Here is an 18,632-nt window from a genome sequence, read left to right on the forward strand (position 1 = left end):
TCGCTCTGGCAGTGCCACCGCCGCTCCTTCCTGTGCCCTTCCTGTGACACTGGGGGCGGAGGAAAGAGACACAGGCCCGGCATTCCTTCTCCCCGGAAGGGCTTTCTGTGGATGCCCACCACTCTGACAGTTCCTCTTTCTCGTCCAAAGGCAAAGCGGTGACCCAGGCTTTCTTTTCATCAGGGAATGACCAGGGAATTTTTGGAGGGAAAACTCAAGCAGCCGGGAGCAGCATGTGCCCCCAACCGAGCACTAAATGTGATTGTACTGATGGCAGTGCAGTGATGCCCTGCTGCCTGGGCTTACCTTCCCCCTTGAGAAACCCCACATCAGCCTGGCCCTGCGACTGGCCATCCTGATCCCCTCCTTCCCCGCTTCCTCCCTCCTGTGCCAAGGCACAGGCCAGCAGGACACCAGGACTCTCTTTTGGAGCATCCTGAAGTTGTCCTTGACTGCTGCCAGACTTCCTGGGCAGCCCCTGCTGGTCCCAGCCAGACCCAGATGTGATGAGCACTGGATGCTTGCAGCTGGAGTGGCCGCATTATAATCACAGTCGTTTGAGTCGTCTGAAAGTTTAATCCCTCTGGCTTGGCCTCTGCTGCCCAGCTGTCTTGCACCATGAACACCCTGACAGCCGGCATTTTCATCGAGGCTGCCTGAGCCCCGAGATGCACCACACTGGGCTTGGGTGGCTGCCTCTCCTGCCACTCTTCCCACCGGCCTCCAGCTCGGGAGCACTGATGGCTCCACTGCCACCTACATGCCACAGTGGGTGAAGGTGGCAAGGGGCCCATGCCGATACAGGAGCCAAAATCAGGACCTGGTACACAGAATAGGAGCAGGGAGGGAGAGTTGCTCTGGGGAGTGCCTGACCTTCCTGGGACTTATGTGAGGGATGTATGTAGTGTTTGCTGTGCGTTGATCAGCACCTCAGGGAATGCAGGCAGCATGGGGACTTGGTAGGCAGAGTGTCCCATGGGAACTTTTGGGGTTTCTTTGTAAAAGGCTCTGCTATGGAGCCATCAAGCACCTCCCTTCACACAGTGGATGGCCTCCCTCACCAACAGTGAGGCTATGGACAGTCCTCTCTTCTCCTCTGGTCAAACCTTGGACACTGGTCTGTAACATCCAGCAAACAACAGTGTCCACCTGCCACCCCTGTAGGCAGCTGCCAGTTGGCCAGGGGAGGAAGGTTCTGGCTGTGAGATCTGTCCCTTGTGAGAGTGCTTTCAGGTCCAGAAATGTACAGACCTAATGGTGTCTGCAGATGCAGCCAAAGAAGCAGTCTCTGTCCCTTCTTTAACTTGCTAAGCCCCAGAAAACAGCAGATATTTGGAGCAGTTTCCTGTCACTTGAGCTTTATGTACTTTATTAACAGCTTGACAAAGAGAGGAAAAATAGCTTGAAAGTCACACTCTGCTGACTCTGTTAACAGCACTATCTGCTGAGTGGGTTTCAAAGGTCCAGCCCAAAACTAAGTACCCTCCCACAAAGCTGTAGAAACTGCTTTCAATTAACTCATTTTTGGATTAGGAAACTTGGACAACAGATACCCAAGTTTATTTCAGCATTTCAGAAACCTCCCTCATCCCCAAAACTGTAGCCATCCTAATTGCTTTCTGAAGGGCTCTTTTATATTTTTGAAGTCTTCCTACTGGCTTCACTGTAAGCCAGATCAAACTCTGAACTCTCTAAAGTTAGTATCTCATCTGTACATTATGTACAAGCAGAATGTGATGAGTCATATCGGGCCTGTCATAAAAAGTACAGATTCAAGTGCAGGATGGTTTTCATTGGCAAGGCAAATAACACGGATTTTTTTTTTTTTTTTTTAAATGGTTCCTAATCCTGCAGGAATTGTAATACCTTCTTTCATTAGGAAGAAAGTGTTGGTGTTGAGTGCCCCTTCTCACATTTCCTACCACGTCTCTATATTTGGAGAAATAAATCATGAATGTTTTTGCTTCCAAATGATTAACTGTTTAAATAAAGCGCTGTCATGTTGCTCCTAACGTTGGTGCTGTGAATTAACCTAGAGACATTGCAGTGAGCCTTTAACCCCCTCTGCCTCAGCATAACATGCACGATGGTCTCACTCTGGTTCTCTGCATGTGGCTTGCCCCTTGCTGCTTTTGCACTGTGAGGAAAACTGGGGCTTTCCGCCATGTCTTGCTGTTTACATTGCTAGGCACATGCCTGCAGAAATATTTTCCATGTACTTTATTTTAAGGCTCTTGCTTTGGCATTTTTCAATCACACCCTGGAGAGACACCTGAAAGGAAAGAAAACAGTACCTGGATGTTAGCTTGTGCAATGCTTCTAATTAAACCCTGCATAATGACAAAAACCCCTCCTGCCATTTGTTAAGGTTTTCCCCACAGCATCATGCATCCTCTTAATTAAGAGCAGAAGCTAAGTAATACCTATTTTATTCCCTCATGCATCCAATTAGTCACCCATTGATTATTACCCACTCAACATTTGACAATTAACAGAGCCCCCATTCTCTGCAGGACAGGGATGTGTAGTCCTTCAGAAATGACACATCCAGAATAACGTGAGGGGAGCTGTGTGGATGAGTAATGGGGCAAGAGGTGGGGGAGAGGGGAGGAAAAAGCCACCCAAGTGGAACAAAAGACATGTACCATATGTAAATGTTCAATATGTGGTATGTGTTTTATACACTGGATGTATATGAGGTCATAGACAAAGCTCAGCTGGCGGCTGCACTGCTTTTGGGAGGCATGGGAATTTGAGGGAACACTTGAGCTCTAGTGTGATCAAACGTACCTAGTCCTCTCTCTTTAAGACACAAAGCTGTTCCCCATGTGGCTTGTTGCCTTTGCTTTTTTAGGAGGGCAGGAATTAGCTTCTCCATTGTCACTGGGACTACGGGCTGTACCAACACAGCCCCAGCCAAGTCAACCCAAGACCCGTCAGCAGCTCCACGCAGTCGTGTCTGAGCTGCTGCCAACAGAGCACGGCAGCTCTGGGTGTCCAAGGGGCCTCCAGGGAAGCTGCAGGCCCCTTCTGCATTGCCACTCTTTCCTGGAAGACTGTCCCAGGAGCAGAGATGGCCCTGGCTCTGTGTAGTGCCACGAGGGGTGTGCTGGGACCACCACACCAGGCACCCTTCCTATGTGAGTTGCATCTTCTAGCTGGGGAAATCCAGCAGCCTGTAGGATGGAGAGGCAGCCCAGAGCCTGAACTGCAGCAGTGAATAAAGCACCAGGGATGCCAGGCCTCACGGACAGGCCTCTGGCATCAGCTGAGCCCCAACAGTCACAAAGCATCCCTGCATTCTTTTTTTCTTTTTCCAGATTAGAATTCATCCATTATAGGGCTCAGGAGTCTTGTGTGAAGCTGTGACAATAGGTAGCTGAGCAAACTTCACAAGGCTCTGGGTGCAGGAGCTCAGCAACAAATGCTGATGTACAAAAAAGCAAACCAGAGCCCTTGGCAAGCTCTAGCCTGACTATAGAGGAAGGAGGATAATCTCATTTCTTTGCTCTTTGCCCTTTTAGCTATTCACAGAGCTTAATGCTGAGTTATTCCCAACAATGAGCCAAACAATCAAACTTCCATCTGGCCTGGTCAGGCAGAACCAACACTTGCCCTGCAGCCACAGGCCGCACCAATCCTGTGGTTTGTTTCCCCATCTTGAACAAGCACTATTTTCCTCTATGCTGTAACAGAGAAGATATTTACATTTGGGAGCAGAAACTGCAGTTCATGCTCCTCAGCCTGCTCTAATCTCATCACCCAAATCCCTGGGCACAAGGGAGCACAGGCACTGTAAACACAGCTGCTGCTGCAACCTTTGGCTCTGCCTCTCCACAACACGATGCAGTGCCTACCAGCTAATGACCTGGCTTTCCTGGGAGGGCACTTCTCTCAGCACTCCTGCACACTCCCGCCACAGGCTCCAAACTGCGGCCATGCCCTTGGGAGAAATGTTTTCTCTCCCTGACTTTAAAATCAACTGCAGGTCGCTCTTTGCAGTAGCCAGAGACCCATGGCATCTCTGGGCTGTAGCAGCAGTGCTTGCTGCTACCACCTCTCCTGGTCTGGGAATAGGGATTGTAACAGATCATGTAGTGGAACCAGCAGGGGAAAAAAAAAAAAGGAAAACGAAGAAGAAGAAAAAAGAACAGCTCTTTTGTTGTTAACATTTTGTCCTCTAATCTATTCGTGTCCCAGTTTTATATTTTTGTTAAAGCATTCAGCTACAGGGGAGGAATACAAGGAGATGGACTGATGTTTGTGTAGATGTTTTTATGTGTGAATTTCCTTTTGAGTTACAGATAAATGTACACACACACGTAAGAATAGGCTCTGTATTAAAAGTCAACAGAAAATATCTCACAAACTTAAAGGGAAGCCAGCATTTCCTCTCTAACATTCAAAATTAACCTCAGCAACCTGGTTTTAGCCTCAGAAGTTCTCCTGAGAAATTTAGAAACACTGAGAGAGCGACACTAGCACCCTACTCATGTGGCAATCCCAGCAAGGGGCCTCTTTTCCTTTTCTGCTAAAAGAACATGGGTTCTGGTTTGGTCTGTGCAGGAAATTCTGAAACTAAAGTGCCCCTCTCTTCAGTTAAGATGGCAGGGAATGCTGCTGCAGTTGACAGGAGTTCCCTCAGTGATAAAATATCCCTGTGTATGAGTCACAGGAAATTATAATCACTGCTTTCCAAGACTGCAGAACACAATGAGATTTCTGAGCTACAAACAGATTTCAATTATTCTTGAAAGACAGACAGACTCTCAAACTGACACAACTGGAGAAAATAAATATCCTTTTGTCTGCACTGCTGGTGGTAATTTCCCATTAGACAGGAAGAGGCTTCTTTGATGAATGAATATTGTCTACACTTTAGAAGAGGAGCTACTGTATATCTCCTAATAGCTCTTGCATGCTTGGGCTCAGCCTCGTGTGAGGCCCTTAAACCCCTTGGGTACAATATGGTAGCATTCATTAGCGTGCTGCATTTTTTATTGCAGCACTTGAGAAAAGGATGGTGCATGTTAAAATAAATTTGAGCAACTTTCCACTCACCTTGAAGTTACGTGGCAAGGTCAAGTACATTTAGCAATCTGCCTTCTTGGGCTGCAGGTAGTCCTTTCCAGTCTAGAGGCTTCAGGAGAAACACTCACACTGGAGACAGATTTTCCGTTTGTGATTATTATTGTAATTTTAGCAGTTAATCACTTTTCTGGTTTGTATTTACTTTGTTTTTCTACAGTGGTAATTAAATCAAAACCAGAGTGTCAGCCAGAACTAAGTCGAGCACTGTTTACAAAAGCCAAAGAATATCATGTTAGTGCCTTTGACAAATTTTTGTCTTTTTCAAACACCAAGTCTCACATAATTGCCTTCTCACAGAAATATAATAACAATACTAGCCATCCCTTTCACGACAGTGTCCTATTTCCACCTGTCACTTTTCCTGGGACAGAAGAAATCTTCTGGAACTCAGCCACCACACCATGGATTGGTTGGGAGTCAGGTGGGCTGGTGGGGGGAGCATTTGGCCAATTGTGTTTATCTGGAATTTATTTAGCCTCACATTAAAAAACTACTGGAAGGAACAGAAGATTCTTAATCTTATAAATTCTACTTTTACAGTCACCACACAGCTATTTGTGGTGTATACACAGTGCTTAAGAAAAGGCTTTTATTAATTTATAGCAAGAAAACCTAACAACCTTGTTTCAATTTTTTGCTAATGTTTTTATTTGAGAGATTAAAAAACCCAAACAACAAAACTCCCAACATTAAGAAAAAGAAGCAGAAGAGCTACCGATGAGAAATGGTCTGGATTTGCCACTCAACAGTGGCACCAGTCTGCACACAAGCCAGCTGCAGGCAGAGATCCGGCAGAGACCAACATGGTACTCAGAGACCGAATGCAATACAAGAAACAGCAAACCCAAGAATCAGAAATAAAGGCCATAAAACCCCAACAACACCCCATCTGAGTCTTACTTCCAACAAGAAACAGAGGCAAACTAATGTTTTAGGCTCATCCCACATTACAGATGGAAACTGCACTTAAGTTTGTGGCATAGCAAAGGCTGCTAAGGAACTTGGCAGAATGGCCACGCTTCGCCACCGGGCTCTGGGCTGAGGAGCTGACATTTTGGCTTCGCCAGCCCACTGAGTTACTATGGAGTCCTCAGTTCCATGGATGATATTTTAAGGCAGGGGGGTAGCTGTGGGAAAAAAAAAGAGGGCCACGACTTGCTTTGCAAGTACTAAGAGGAAGCTAGAAGTCCAACAAGGATCATGGCCTCTTCAGTACTCCACAGCTACAGGTACAGCAACATTGAATATATAATGTACATAACATTACTTATAGACTCTACATGTAAAACGTTAACCAATTTATCATGGAAATCTGGTAACAAGCAACATTGCCATATAAATTCACACTTTGAGAAAGGCTAAGTGTGGAAGCCTCCTTTGCAAGAGGATTTTCAGTCAAAGTTTTGTATAGAAAATATTAAAACAACGATGACAATTTGTTCTCTGAATCTCAATTCGTGATTGGGTTAGTTTTCACAAATGAAGAAAGGTTCTCTTTAGAAAATGTGTGAATCTTCAGGACATGAATTCACAATCTAAGTACTAAGTAATTTAAAAAAAAAAGTTTCGGCTGGCAGGAAGTCTTAGTTGGCCACCATCTTTTAAAGCAGTGACAGCAATACAAGACATAGAAAAGCTTTTCCTGCAACACTTGTAAGAGTATTCATGTTAAATGCAACAGAACTAATAAAGAACCAAACTGCTGTAGAACAGAGAAATGAGACTAGCAATGCATTCAGCCATCTTCCTTACAGTTGAACTCCAGCTGTTTAAAAACATACTGACTTCGTAATTTGGAAAATGATGTCCCATAGGTTACTGGTCTGCATGCTCCTATGAAATATGATGCCCCAAGCGGCATGACACCCCTTCTTGAAAAGTTTTAATCTCATGTCCACCATTAGCTCCACAGTTTAAACAAAAAAACAACTATCCAAATGTAAAATGCTTTTTTTTAATTACTAAATTAAGAAAGTTAAACAGTTTTAAAATGTAAACTTGCAAATAAACCATAACAAAATGTAATTAAGACTTTAAAATTTGCAACTCAGTATTAAAAACTCAATAGAAATAGAAAGGAATTTTTTTTGTGTTTTTTGGTTAAACGTAAGTAATTCAAGGCTGGTACAGACAACTGAAAAGGTAATACTTTGTTCTGTGCATCCCCCATGAAATGTAAAGAAGTGCATAGTAATTCCACTGGAGAACTTGCAGACACAGAGAAAGTAATTTCATTAGCAGTACAGGACACTTAACACACTTATTTTACAATGGAAAAATGTTACACATAAAACAGAAAAATCCTAGTTGCATGACCAACAGTTTAGCAGGGGGACATGGCTAAAATGCTATGATTTTAAGTTTGAATGTGAATTACACTGCTTAATAAATCTTTTTGAAACATTTCAGTATACACGTTTTGATACAAGAAGTCCTTGCAGTTTTAATTTTCCAGTTCAAACAGTGATGGTGTAGTTTTCTTGCTTTAAATATGTTCGTTTTAATTTCAAGAACAAATCATCACACACTTGTCAAACATTGGAAACATTACTGTAAATACAGCACGTGATTCCTGAAAGAGCAAAGTTACAACCATCTACAGGTACATAATCATAAACAAAAAGTGCAATCCAATTTAAAAAAATCATGCTTGGCAAAAGCCAAAAATTAGATCACTGGCTTTCAGAATCCCACCAGTGTTTTCATGTCTGCAGTAAAATTATCGCTTTCTGGGTACAGCTGCAGCAGGATTCATTCAATTCCAAATGAGCCTCCTCTGCAATAGCACCCATATACTGTATGTACAGGTATGTATATATATTATATATATTTTATATATAAAAAAGCAAAAACCCAAACACCTGTCCTGATTTTTTATTTGTTAAAACATGAAAAAAAAATGTTTTAGACAAAGAGGCCACTTCTGGAAAATAATACTTTTAGTTGAATCAGGAGAAGACTAGTTAAAATCACATAGGTGTTGCATTTTAAAAAAAGGAAAGCACTAGGATCAGTTATTGGCACTGAGTTACTATTTACAATGAACAGAGGTTTTGCAGTTTACATAACATCAATACAATGCAGTTTTGGAGTCTTTGATTAAGAAAAAAGAAGTGTTTTTCTCCTTTTCATCCAGGACATTCAGATTATTAGGACAAGTGGTCATAGGCAAGGGCTGTTGAAGTTCCCAGCTTCAGCCCCTCCTGTGCACTGCAGTGCTGGAAGATGTTGCACTCTGGAGAAGCTGATCACAGAGTTGGAAGGTGGAGAGCAGGTGGGACAGGGCTGAGAAACACCTGGTAATTCATGACAGTGTCTGGAAACCAGGGATTTACAGGTTGTCACCGGGCTGGTACTGGGGTTCTGTTGCAGTGAAGTAGTCTTCAAGAAAACCCTGTAAATATTCAAAAGTTGGACGCTCCTCTGGGTCTTTTTTCCAGCAGTGAATCATAAGCTCATGCAAGGAGATGGGACAGTCCTGAGGACATGGCATCCGATAACCTCGTTCTACTTGCTCCAAGACTTCACGGTTATTCATGCCTGAAAAGGGCACACAAATCCACAGTAAATTACAGGAAAATTAACCAAGTATAACTATATCTACAATACACGTGGTTTGCTCAATCATACTAATTTCTTTTGGTTAAGACAAGCAAAACAAAACCACACTGATGTCCTGTTTCAGCTCCTCATCTGTTGCAAGGTAACCTGGACTATTTTCTTTCTCAGTGGAGGGTTTTAGGATCCAGTGATGAACAGAACATAGCTCCCATGCTTACCCTCTTGGCTTACTCACAATGGGCAGGATTTGGTGCTTTCCCTCTCTGACAGCAGGAGCCGTGAAATGTAATATGTGATGTGCTTAAGCAAAACAAATGCATTGCAAAAAATGGAAAATTCAAAATTCTAGAAATTATGATGAATTTTTGAAAAGCTCGCACTGAGAGTGGGCCTTTCTGAAAGTATTCATGAGGTCATGCTGCAGGGACTTCAAAACAAACTCTGCTACTCCTGGCTACCAGGGCTGTCTACCAGCAGCACTGCCCACAGTGTCAGCCCAGAAGCTTATTGCTGCTGACTTGTACTCCCTCCATCTGTGCTGGTTAGTACAGTTTCTATCATCTTTGACTGTTCCATCCCAAACCGAAACAGAACAAAGGTGCTCACAAGACAAGTCAAATGCCAAGCAAAACATCTCCACTAAAGAAAGAACCATAGGTTGCTCTCTCTCAAAAGAAAAAAGTAAAAAGCTGTATTACCTTCACAGAATCATAGAAACATTGAGGTTGGAAAAGACCCTTAAGATCACTGAGTCCAATTGTTAACCTAACACTGCCAAGTCCACCACTAAACCATGTCCCCAAGCACCACATCTACAGTCTTTTAAATGCCTCCAGGGATGGTGACTCATCTTGCTTGACTCTGACAGTCAGGCCAGGCCCTTTGCTACTTTTTCTTTTCTATGTAACCCCTTAATTCCTCTGCTGAAGTGCTCTTCACCAACCATTAATTGCAGTCACCCTCAGCTTTAGTTTACATCTCTCACCCAGTACTCTCCTTTTAACAGTACCAGAGGTAAGACTGGCACCGCAGGCATGCAGAGGTGTTTCAGAGGAAGCCTGCATGCTGACTGCAAGCTTTGTGCTTGCCCTGCCCGTCCCCTGCTGAAAAATACTTGCAGGATTCATTCTCCTGACTTAGGAGGTCCTGCCAAGCAGCTCTGCATGAGAACCTGAAGGGACCCTTAAGTTTCTCCCTGACCAAATCTAGAAACCAGCACCTCGATGTTGCACTTTCTGTTAGCTTATCCTCTTCCTGGCTTCCATGACACTATCCTTCCCTGGGAATCCTCCACTTTCTTCTTTCAGGGTGTCCTTTTTGAAGAGTTTTCTTGTCCCACTTCCAGCACCCAAAACATCGTATTTTTTGTATTCTTATTTGTGAGGAATAATTCAATCACCTTCTTCAGTACAGATTAATTTAGCTACTCTGCACTTTGACGTGTAGAAATGTCTTGTTTCAGCTGGGATAGAGTTAACTTTCTTCCTAGTAGGTGGTACAATGCTGTGTTTTGGATTTAGTACGAGAATAATGTCAGTAGCACACTGATGTTTTAGTTGTTGATAAGTAGAGTTTATCCTATGTCAAGGACTTTTCAGTTTCTCATGCGCCAGTGAGGAGGTGCACAAGAAGCTGGGAGAAGCTGTATTGTGCATAATTTGTTTTTCCTGGCTTATATGCCTCTCTTTTTCATTTCCATTACAATTATTATTATGTTTTACTTTATTTCAGTTATTAAACTGTTATTATCTCAACCTCTTGGATATCAGTAGGAGGATATTACCCTGTCAAGATAAGAAGAAAAGGTTTTACCTTTTTTCTGATTCTCCTCCCCATCCCACCTTTAAGGGGCCAGGCGTGGGCAGTGGGAGTGAGCAAGTGTCTGTGTGGTATTTAAATTACTGGCTGGGGTTAAGCCATGACAGGGAATAAAATCCTTATGATACATAGCATTTAGACTGGTAACTTGGCTGTAACCTTGGATTTGGTCTTTAGTCTGTATCCTCATGTCCTGGCTGTGTTTAATTATTAAAGGTGCTTTGAAAGAAACATCTGCAAAATACAGCCTTTCCTGACCATCCATATCTAGATTCTCATCTCATGTTAGGATTACAAAACCTGTTTTCCTGTTATCTTGTCAAGGTAATTTTCTCCAACTGATATCCATTTGCAGCATCTGGGCAAGGATCATATTCCTATCCTGTCACTGTGACCAACCCTGGCATGGTCTCCCCACTTACTCCTTATATTTATATTTAGGCTCTCAATTATCCATGTCGTGGTCACAGCATGGTTCTGCTTAGCTTACTGCAGCACCTCCCATTTTCAAACATGAGGAGTACTTGGTTTAGTTTCATATAGGGGCTTTACTGTGAGGGAAGGGAAAGGAGAAAGGAAAAGTAGAGCACCGTTCCTTTTGCTGCCTGTTGTGCATGGAGGAGCCTCTCCAAAAAAGTCTCATACTCTACAGGCCTCTCCTTAACATTCCCTTTAGCAGGGATAATTGCAAAAAGAAAGGCTAGATTACTGATTTACGGTATTCCCTAACCTGCAGACCAACACTTCAGCACTGGTTTCTTGTGTTTCATTTTTCAGCTGCATCCACCCACCGTATTTTTGGTGTTACAGGTTTATAACTACGAGCAAACACTTTGTAGGGCACCTAAAGTGGACCATGGTTAGGACTTCAAAATGATGAAAACATTTAATAGCCACAATAGCTACAATAACAATAGACTAATAACAATCCTCTGCAGACATCAGATTCTGCGTAGAGTTAAGGTTCTCCTGTATTATCAACTCTGAAGTGATGTTGTTAGGTCACAGAGGTTCACAACAAACCAGAGCACACTGAATAAACATTTGGGTGCTCCTCACTATACAGCAAGAACATTTCCAAAGATATTTTACTTTCCATTAGATTACAAAACAACACTACTTGTCTGTTAGACATCACAAACCCAAGGCAGCATCAACCCAAACTTTCTAGCCTTGCTGTTTTCAAGATACTATGAGAAAAAAACATGCACATTTGTTCACATTGTGTTCTCAATACTAGTTTTGTAAATTTGTTTTTTGAACAAAAATATGCACCTTTATTTTCATATTCTTGTCTTGGAATCAGCTGAATTACCTTGTATTTTGGGGTGAGAACTTCTGCTGTGCTTTGCTTCCCTTACATATTAAAGGCTATGAAAATAACTGTTACTGGTAACTCATCTGTTGTATATACCTAAACCACTAACAAACTGCATTCCTTGCTTTTATTTTGGCAGTACACCCTTAAGTACAACATTGATGGAAGCAACAGCAGCAGAAAAGCTCCTTCCCAACTGATTTGTTGTTCTAAGATATCAAATGTTTGGTATTTTTATCCAGTGGTTTACTCAGTGCTGCAAAGCACACTCTGAAACCTGATAACGAACTGTGTGCTGGAAGAAAAACCCCGAGGAGACAGAAGGGGGAGGAAAAACATAAACAGCTCTTCACTTCCCTTTGTTTAACAAAAAGGTAGAAAAAAGAACATGAAAGAGACATTACTGTCTGAAATCAGTCCTTTTTTTGTCCCTGGAAAGTGAGTCAAGCCAGGTTTTCTCATCATAGTTTAATCCAGGAAAATGACCTTCTTTCTCCTTTCTCCTTTCCCTTCCCTTGCAGTAAACCCCAGCTACGAAACTAAACCAAGTAATCCTCATGTTCCTCACTGGAATTCATACATCCAGCAAGGGCTGAAGCACCTAGGATTTGCCAAAGAAATTCTGTTGGTTTTGACATGAACTGCTAATTTAAAAACAGAGTTTCAAAGACTTTTATTTCTAAATCAATTGGATTATTAGTCAGACTTATAAAAATAGCAGTGCTTCAGGTATACATTTTACCTCTTAAACGTTTGTAATTTATGTTTACAAACCTATTCTATAGACCTATCTTATCCTGTAAGTTTTGTGTTTTTCTTTTGATAGCAGGAGTCTGTCATATCTGCACGTCTAACACCACAGAGAGAATATCTGAGCAGTCTGTACAACTCCTCTCTCCTAATGAATCCCGAAGAGTTTCAACTCTTAGTAAATAATAAATGACATTCTGCTTGCAGTATGCTTCCAGACCCCTTAAAAGTTTATCCTAAAATCCTTAAATCTGTGAAATAAAATACTCAGCAATATTCTTTTGTTGGGTACAGCTATTCCACCTGGGTTGGGGCAACGCCTGCTATCAATCCAGGCTGGGGGATGAACAGAGCGAGAGCAGCCCTGTCGAGAAGGTCTCAGTGCTGCTGGTGGATGAGAGGCTGGATATGAGCTGGCAATGGGCACCTGCAGTCCAGAAAGCCAAATGTGTCCTGGGCTGCATCCAAAGCAGTGTGGCCAGCAAGGCAAGGGCGGGGATTCTGCCCCTCTGCTCTGCTCTGGTGAGACCCCACCTAGAGTCCTGCATCCAGCTCGGGGGTACCCAGCACAGAAGGGACATGGACCTGTTGGAGCAAGTCCAGAGAAGGGCTCTGAAATGAGAAATGGCTGAGAAAATCGGGATTGTTCAGCCTGGAGAAGAGAAGGCTCTGGGGAAACCCTATTGTGGCCTTTCAGTACTTGAAGAGGGCCTCTTAGCAGGGCCTGTTGCAATAGGACAAGGGGTAATGGTTTTAAACTGAAGGAGACTAAATTTGGATTAGGTATAAGAAAAAAAGGTTTTTACAATGAGGGTGGTAAAAAACTGGATCAGGTTGCCCACATGGTCATGGACACCCCATCCCTGGGAACATTCAAGTTCAGGCTGGACAGGGCTCTGAGTAACCTGAGATATCCCTGCTTATTGTAGGATTGTACTAGATGACCTTTAAGAGGTCCCTTCCAACCCAGACTATTCTATCATTCTAGAATTCTATGAAAAATCAGCTTGTGCTCACGATGTTTCTAGAATTACGATTTGGACCAAGAAGAAAACATCAAATTTCCAAAAGATTGCTTTTCCATTAGCTTTTTATTCCCTGAGAAGACCAAAAATCAAATAACCTCCCACCATCCAGCTTTATTAGTGAAACCTTCAATAATCTCAGGATGCCACAGGATATGGCCACTCTAATGCTCAGTACAATAAAAATCTACTGCCCATATAGACTGGGGACAGAAACGCAATACTGCTCGGCTTTTCCTAGAAAAGCTGTAGGAACTGTAAGTTACAATGACTTTAAGAGTTACTTTAAGAGTTACTGTGACACAAAAGAGCAAGTGGAGTTTCCATTTCCATTCCAGTGGCTAAAGAAAACACTGGAAAGTACTTTGGTGTGCTCTTAGGAGCTTGGTTAGATGGAGCACAGCAGATGTGCAAACAGCATGGATATGGGCAATACTGCTCTTCCAGAAGACAGGAAACATTACTGTAACTAGGGAGTGTCCCTGCATCCAAACTAATGAGCTGTACAGATTACTTTGGGACATGTGAAGTCCAGTGACGAGAGTGATTGTTTTAGGATACTTTGTTCTTGCTTTCTTAGATGGTAGATGCCAAGCACCCACCAAAGCCTGTCTCTCACTCCACTCCACAGCTGGACAGGGAAAATATAACGAAGGGTTCATAGTTGAGATAAGGACTGGGATAGTTCACACACCAAATAGTGTCACGGGCAAAACAGGCTAGAACTAGAGATATCACCTGAATTTATTGCTAACAAAATCAGAGCAGGATAACGAGAAGTAAAATCCCCCAGGGATGAGGAGGCTGCATACAGCTGCCTGAAGGCTGCAGGGCTGCTTGGAGCCCAGACTCCAAGACCAGCCTGCCCAGAGGCAGCAATGTGGGTAGCATCGTGGTGGCTGTCACACTAGAATTAAAATGAAAATGCTCTTGACGTGACAAGTGCAGCAGGAAGCAGAAGGGGCAAGGTCAGAGGTACCTGCTTGGTGTGGCTGAGATTTTTGCCTATCCAAAAGGCAGCATGTTAAAAACCCACAAATTCTCCAACTACTGCTAGGGAAGGGCATTTGTCAAAGAGAAAAGAAACTGACACTGAAAAAGATCCACTAAGCAGACTATTTCTTAACCTTGGCTCCTCCTCTTGCCCTACCTATTTTTTATTTCTCCACTGTAATAATGGAAAAAGAAACTCAATGCCCAGAAAGACTGTGAAAGTTGCTTATTTCAATCTGCTGCCTTGTGAGAAGAATAAGAAAGCATTAAAAAAGTGCATAAATTAGTTATCATAGTGGCCCATTATGATTGCTGACAGAGAAACAGGCTTGGTTGAGGTATGAACATGAGGACACCTGCCAAAAAGTTGGTCTTGCTTGTAGGAGCTATAGGGTCTGGGGCAAGGCTTGATTATGAACTCCAGCCTGATCTTCATCTCCACCATCAAAATCTTTACTGCTCATACATCTCACCACTGCATCAGCCTCTCTTCCAAAATGGGGCATCAGGACAGGAACTGGTTGAAATCTGTAGGACAAAGAATGCCAAGTTCTGTTCCACCCAGTCTGTTTCCCTTCTGTAAACTGCCTGCCTTCCCCCTCTCTCCTACTCATTGTGCTTCTCCCTCCTTCTACACAAGCTTAAAACAATGCCTGGTTCCAGACATCGGGAGGCACGAGGTATGGTGTCCTGTAGGCATGGGTACCACCCCAGGACTGGGATGTGTGCTATAAATCATCTCTCCAGGCACTAAGAGCTTGTCAAGCAAGAGAGCAATCCCTTTGTCTGAGGGCTTCTCTCCACTTCCCCCAGCCTGCTACAAGCTGTAAGCAGGAACATCAGAGCAACATGCCCACAACTATTTCAGAAACTGGATATTACAGCAGACAGACAGCTCCATGACCCTCTTTGTTTCAAGGCTGACACTTTTCAGTGTCACATCTTGGGTGCCAAAGTGGCTGGCAGTGCCAACAGACCTCATTCTCTCACCTATGGGTTGCCTACTTGGGTGAAGAGGGCTGAGTCAGGTGACTGAAATCCCCTTTTTCCTCCTCGTGCAAGCCATGCCATGATGGCAGGAAAAGCCCTGTGGGTGCATCTGGCCCCTACTCCCTATCTCAGATAGGGATAAGTATTCATGAAAACTTTGTCCTTCACAAGGACCTTCCTCTTCCCAGCATGAAGCAGGAGACAGATGGTCCTTTCTATGTCAGGGGAAAAGAGAGTCTTGTCTAAGGAGCTCAGAAGGCCTTTGTCACATTGGGAAATCCAAACTCTCTTTTCAATCCACTTGCAGACAGATCCTTCTGAGAAGGCCCCAGTTCCTCTCCACTGTTGCCTCAGCCTATAAAGGCTTTCCCAGTTAGGGTCTGTGGAATGAGACTGGACTGAAATCTGTAAAGACTTTGGACATCCAGATGTAAGATCCAGGCTGCCCTTAGGTAAAACTGGCAGAGGGGAGTGATGGTGACCATGAGAATGGTTAAGGCCTTCTGGATGAGCAATGGGGGAGTCCTGCTGGGGAGGAATGGCCCTGGCACAGATCATGGGCAGGGTGTAGCCAAGGGAGTACATGACTGTCCAGAAAATTACTGACTTAGTGATATGTAACACACAAAGAATTGCTTCCAACTACTTGGTGTCTTCCTAGTGCAGGTGGAGCAGAGTGAGCTGGAAGGACTTTCGGCATGTGAGGGCTTTATGTAGTGAGGGATGAAGGGTAGGATGGTGCTGAAAGAGGAGAGATGCCGCTGGTTGTCTTTGATATGCTCGAGCTGCCACGTAATAAAACTGTCCAGAATTTCAGGACACAGCCCATGCCTGAGATTACTGTCATGGCTCCTAGAAGAAGTTATATATTGCAAGCACTTAACCGCACATCCTCTGGACTCCTTCTCCTTTGGTGAGGGAAAGAAACATTTATGAAGTGCAGACATCCTCTGCAGCCATGGCCACCACTGTGCTCAGTTACAGACTTGTGAGTAAACATAGGGCTTGTTTTTGCATGGAATGGGATTTTCACTTCAAGTCTGCCCTGGCTGGTGACAGCCCTTGTGCACCCACTCTGCTAGCAGTCACTAGAGAATTCCTGCAGCCCAGCCAGGAACATTGCCCACAGGGAGCAACACTGCAGCAACTAAATCTTACACATCTTTTTTCTGTCTTTGACCTTTGCACACCATTTCATGTCTGAATTTAACCCTCAATAAGCCTGCAGAAATCTTAGCTTTCCCACACCACTATCAGGAATTATGGCAGGAAGACCTTTGTGCTGACTGGTGACACAGCTGCTCTGACTGGAGGGAACACCCCACATGGGGAAGTGCTGGGCAGAGGGACTCATCCATCCCACAGAAACGTGCCATCATATTTTCTGCTACCTCATTCAGTTGTCACAGCCACACCTTTGCTAAGCTGCTCCCTGTTAATCATGCCAAAGCTCACTGCTGATCGTGAGATGCCTTCCAGTCCCCATATTTTCTTCTCAAATTATCAGCTACTGGCTGCTAGGTGCTGGCAAACTTGAAATTCCTGGTAAAAATCTGGAAGATTAGTTTTGCTGAGTTCAGGCTTCTGAAGTGGTGTGAGACACCACAGGATAAACTGAACTCCACCTTGATGCTTCTCCTGCTCAGTTTGATATATGGATCTGACTGCTTGATCACAGCACAGACTGGAGAATTGAAACTGCTGTATGGCACTTTCCATTAAATCAGCTGCAATGCACACAGACTGTTGAGTATTTAGAGAATTTTATTTTTTAATAAAAATAATAAAAATGCAGCTAGATGCATCTTTAAATGCAGAGCATGCCCTGTTATAAATATGTGTGCTGAGGAGAAAAAGAAGGGATTAAATTCTTTTCCGTGTAATGCATGGCTTTCACCTCACCCCTTTCCTCTTCACCTGAATGCCTACAATCTTCAGGGGGGCAACAGAATGAAAAGCTCTTTCTGCATAGGCAGATCCAATCACCCCCTCCTACAAATCTTAATCCATTGGACACTTGGCAGGGTTTCAACAAAGAGCCATGGGGCCTCCAGTTCCCCCATGCAGAGAATCTGGCCCTGCTGTGACCCTGCCATGAGCTCTGGTCTGCACATTACAGAACTATTTTCTTCCCTTTCCATCCATCTCAAAAGCAAGGACTGAAATGTAAGAGTTCATGAAAAAGAGATTTGATAATACCAGACGTTCAGACAGCCATCAAACCTTGCAGTGAACCAGACTGACAGAAAAAATGGAGTAAGACCTCTGTGGGAGTTTAACTGTTGGTATCTTAAAGTAAATGCAATACTATGGAGAGCTATTTGCTCCAGAATATAATAATTTTACACTGCTTTCATTAGCTGTCTAGAAATTATATTAATTGAACTGAGCACAATTAAAACATTAGAAATGAGTATGTTGAATTGCCCCCTTGTCATTTTTATCATGACCATCACAAAGCAGCTTTGAGTCAGAACTGTTTTCAAGCATACACAAAACTTACACATTATAGCCATTCTCCTTTGAGCTCAGTGAATATAAATAAACATTCCAGTTTAAACATATGGCCCATTCCCACTCCTTTTTCCAGGTGAAGCAGGACGTTTTTCTTACCTGGGTATGGCACTCTCCCTTTTGTTACCAGCTCTGTCAGTAGGATCCCAAAAGACCACACATCTGACTTTATTGTGAACCTTCCATACAATGCCGCTTCTGGTGCAGTCCATTTAATGGGAAATTTGGCACCTAAAGAGAGAATACATGAGTTTTAACCAGAACAGAGACAGAACCAAAGCACCAGTTCACGGGTGACTGTTGTGTTCTGCAACATGTGCAGGTGGAAGGAGCTGCAGAGGAGTGCTAACCAACAGCTCCATGGAGTACAGTCAGAGAGGACAGGCAGGCAGAATGTGTAGGGCATCAGGAAAGACTAAGCAGGGAAGAGGTCAGTTTGTTCCACATCCCAAGAGAAGGATAAGACATTTTAACTCAAGTTTCAAGTTTTATAAAAAGAAAAAAAAATACCCTGGTTTTAAAAACAAACAAGCCAAATATAATAGAAATAATTTCTCCCAAAGTGTTTTAGA

At 43.4% G+C, this 18,632-nt stretch overlaps 1 protein-coding gene and 1 long non-coding RNA gene across 6 annotated transcripts in view; one reads left to right on the forward strand and one right to left on the reverse strand.

Moving 5' to 3' along the window:
- The window catches only part of LOC116440588, a 91,396-nt gene that overhangs the window by 61,400 nt on the left and 11,364 nt on the right, over nucleotides 1-18,632 (forward strand). The gene's annotated exons all lie outside the window — the stretch shown is intronic.
- Nucleotides 5,172-18,632, reverse strand: part of FYN (FYN proto-oncogene, Src family tyrosine kinase) — a 139,334-nt gene continuing 125,873 nt past the window's right edge. For all 5 annotated transcript variants that reach the window (XM_032101501.1, XM_032101498.1, XM_032101500.1 and 2 more), the window contains 2 exons: nucleotides 18,160-18,291; nucleotides 5,172-8,631 (listed from right to left, as the gene is read on the reverse strand). In XM_032101501.1, coding sequence (XP_031957392.1) covers nucleotides 8,423-8,631; nucleotides 18,160-18,291 — 341 coding nt within the window. In that variant the 3' untranslated portion in view covers nucleotides 5,172-8,422. The remainder of the gene's footprint in view (nucleotides 8,632-18,159; nucleotides 18,292-18,632) is intronic.

This window comes from Corvus moneduloides, chromosome 3 (genome assembly GCF_009650955.1).
Source record: "Corvus moneduloides isolate bCorMon1 chromosome 3, bCorMon1.pri, whole genome shotgun sequence".
In the NCBI taxonomy this organism is placed as follows: Eukaryota; Metazoa; Chordata; class Aves; order Passeriformes; family Corvidae; genus Corvus; species Corvus moneduloides.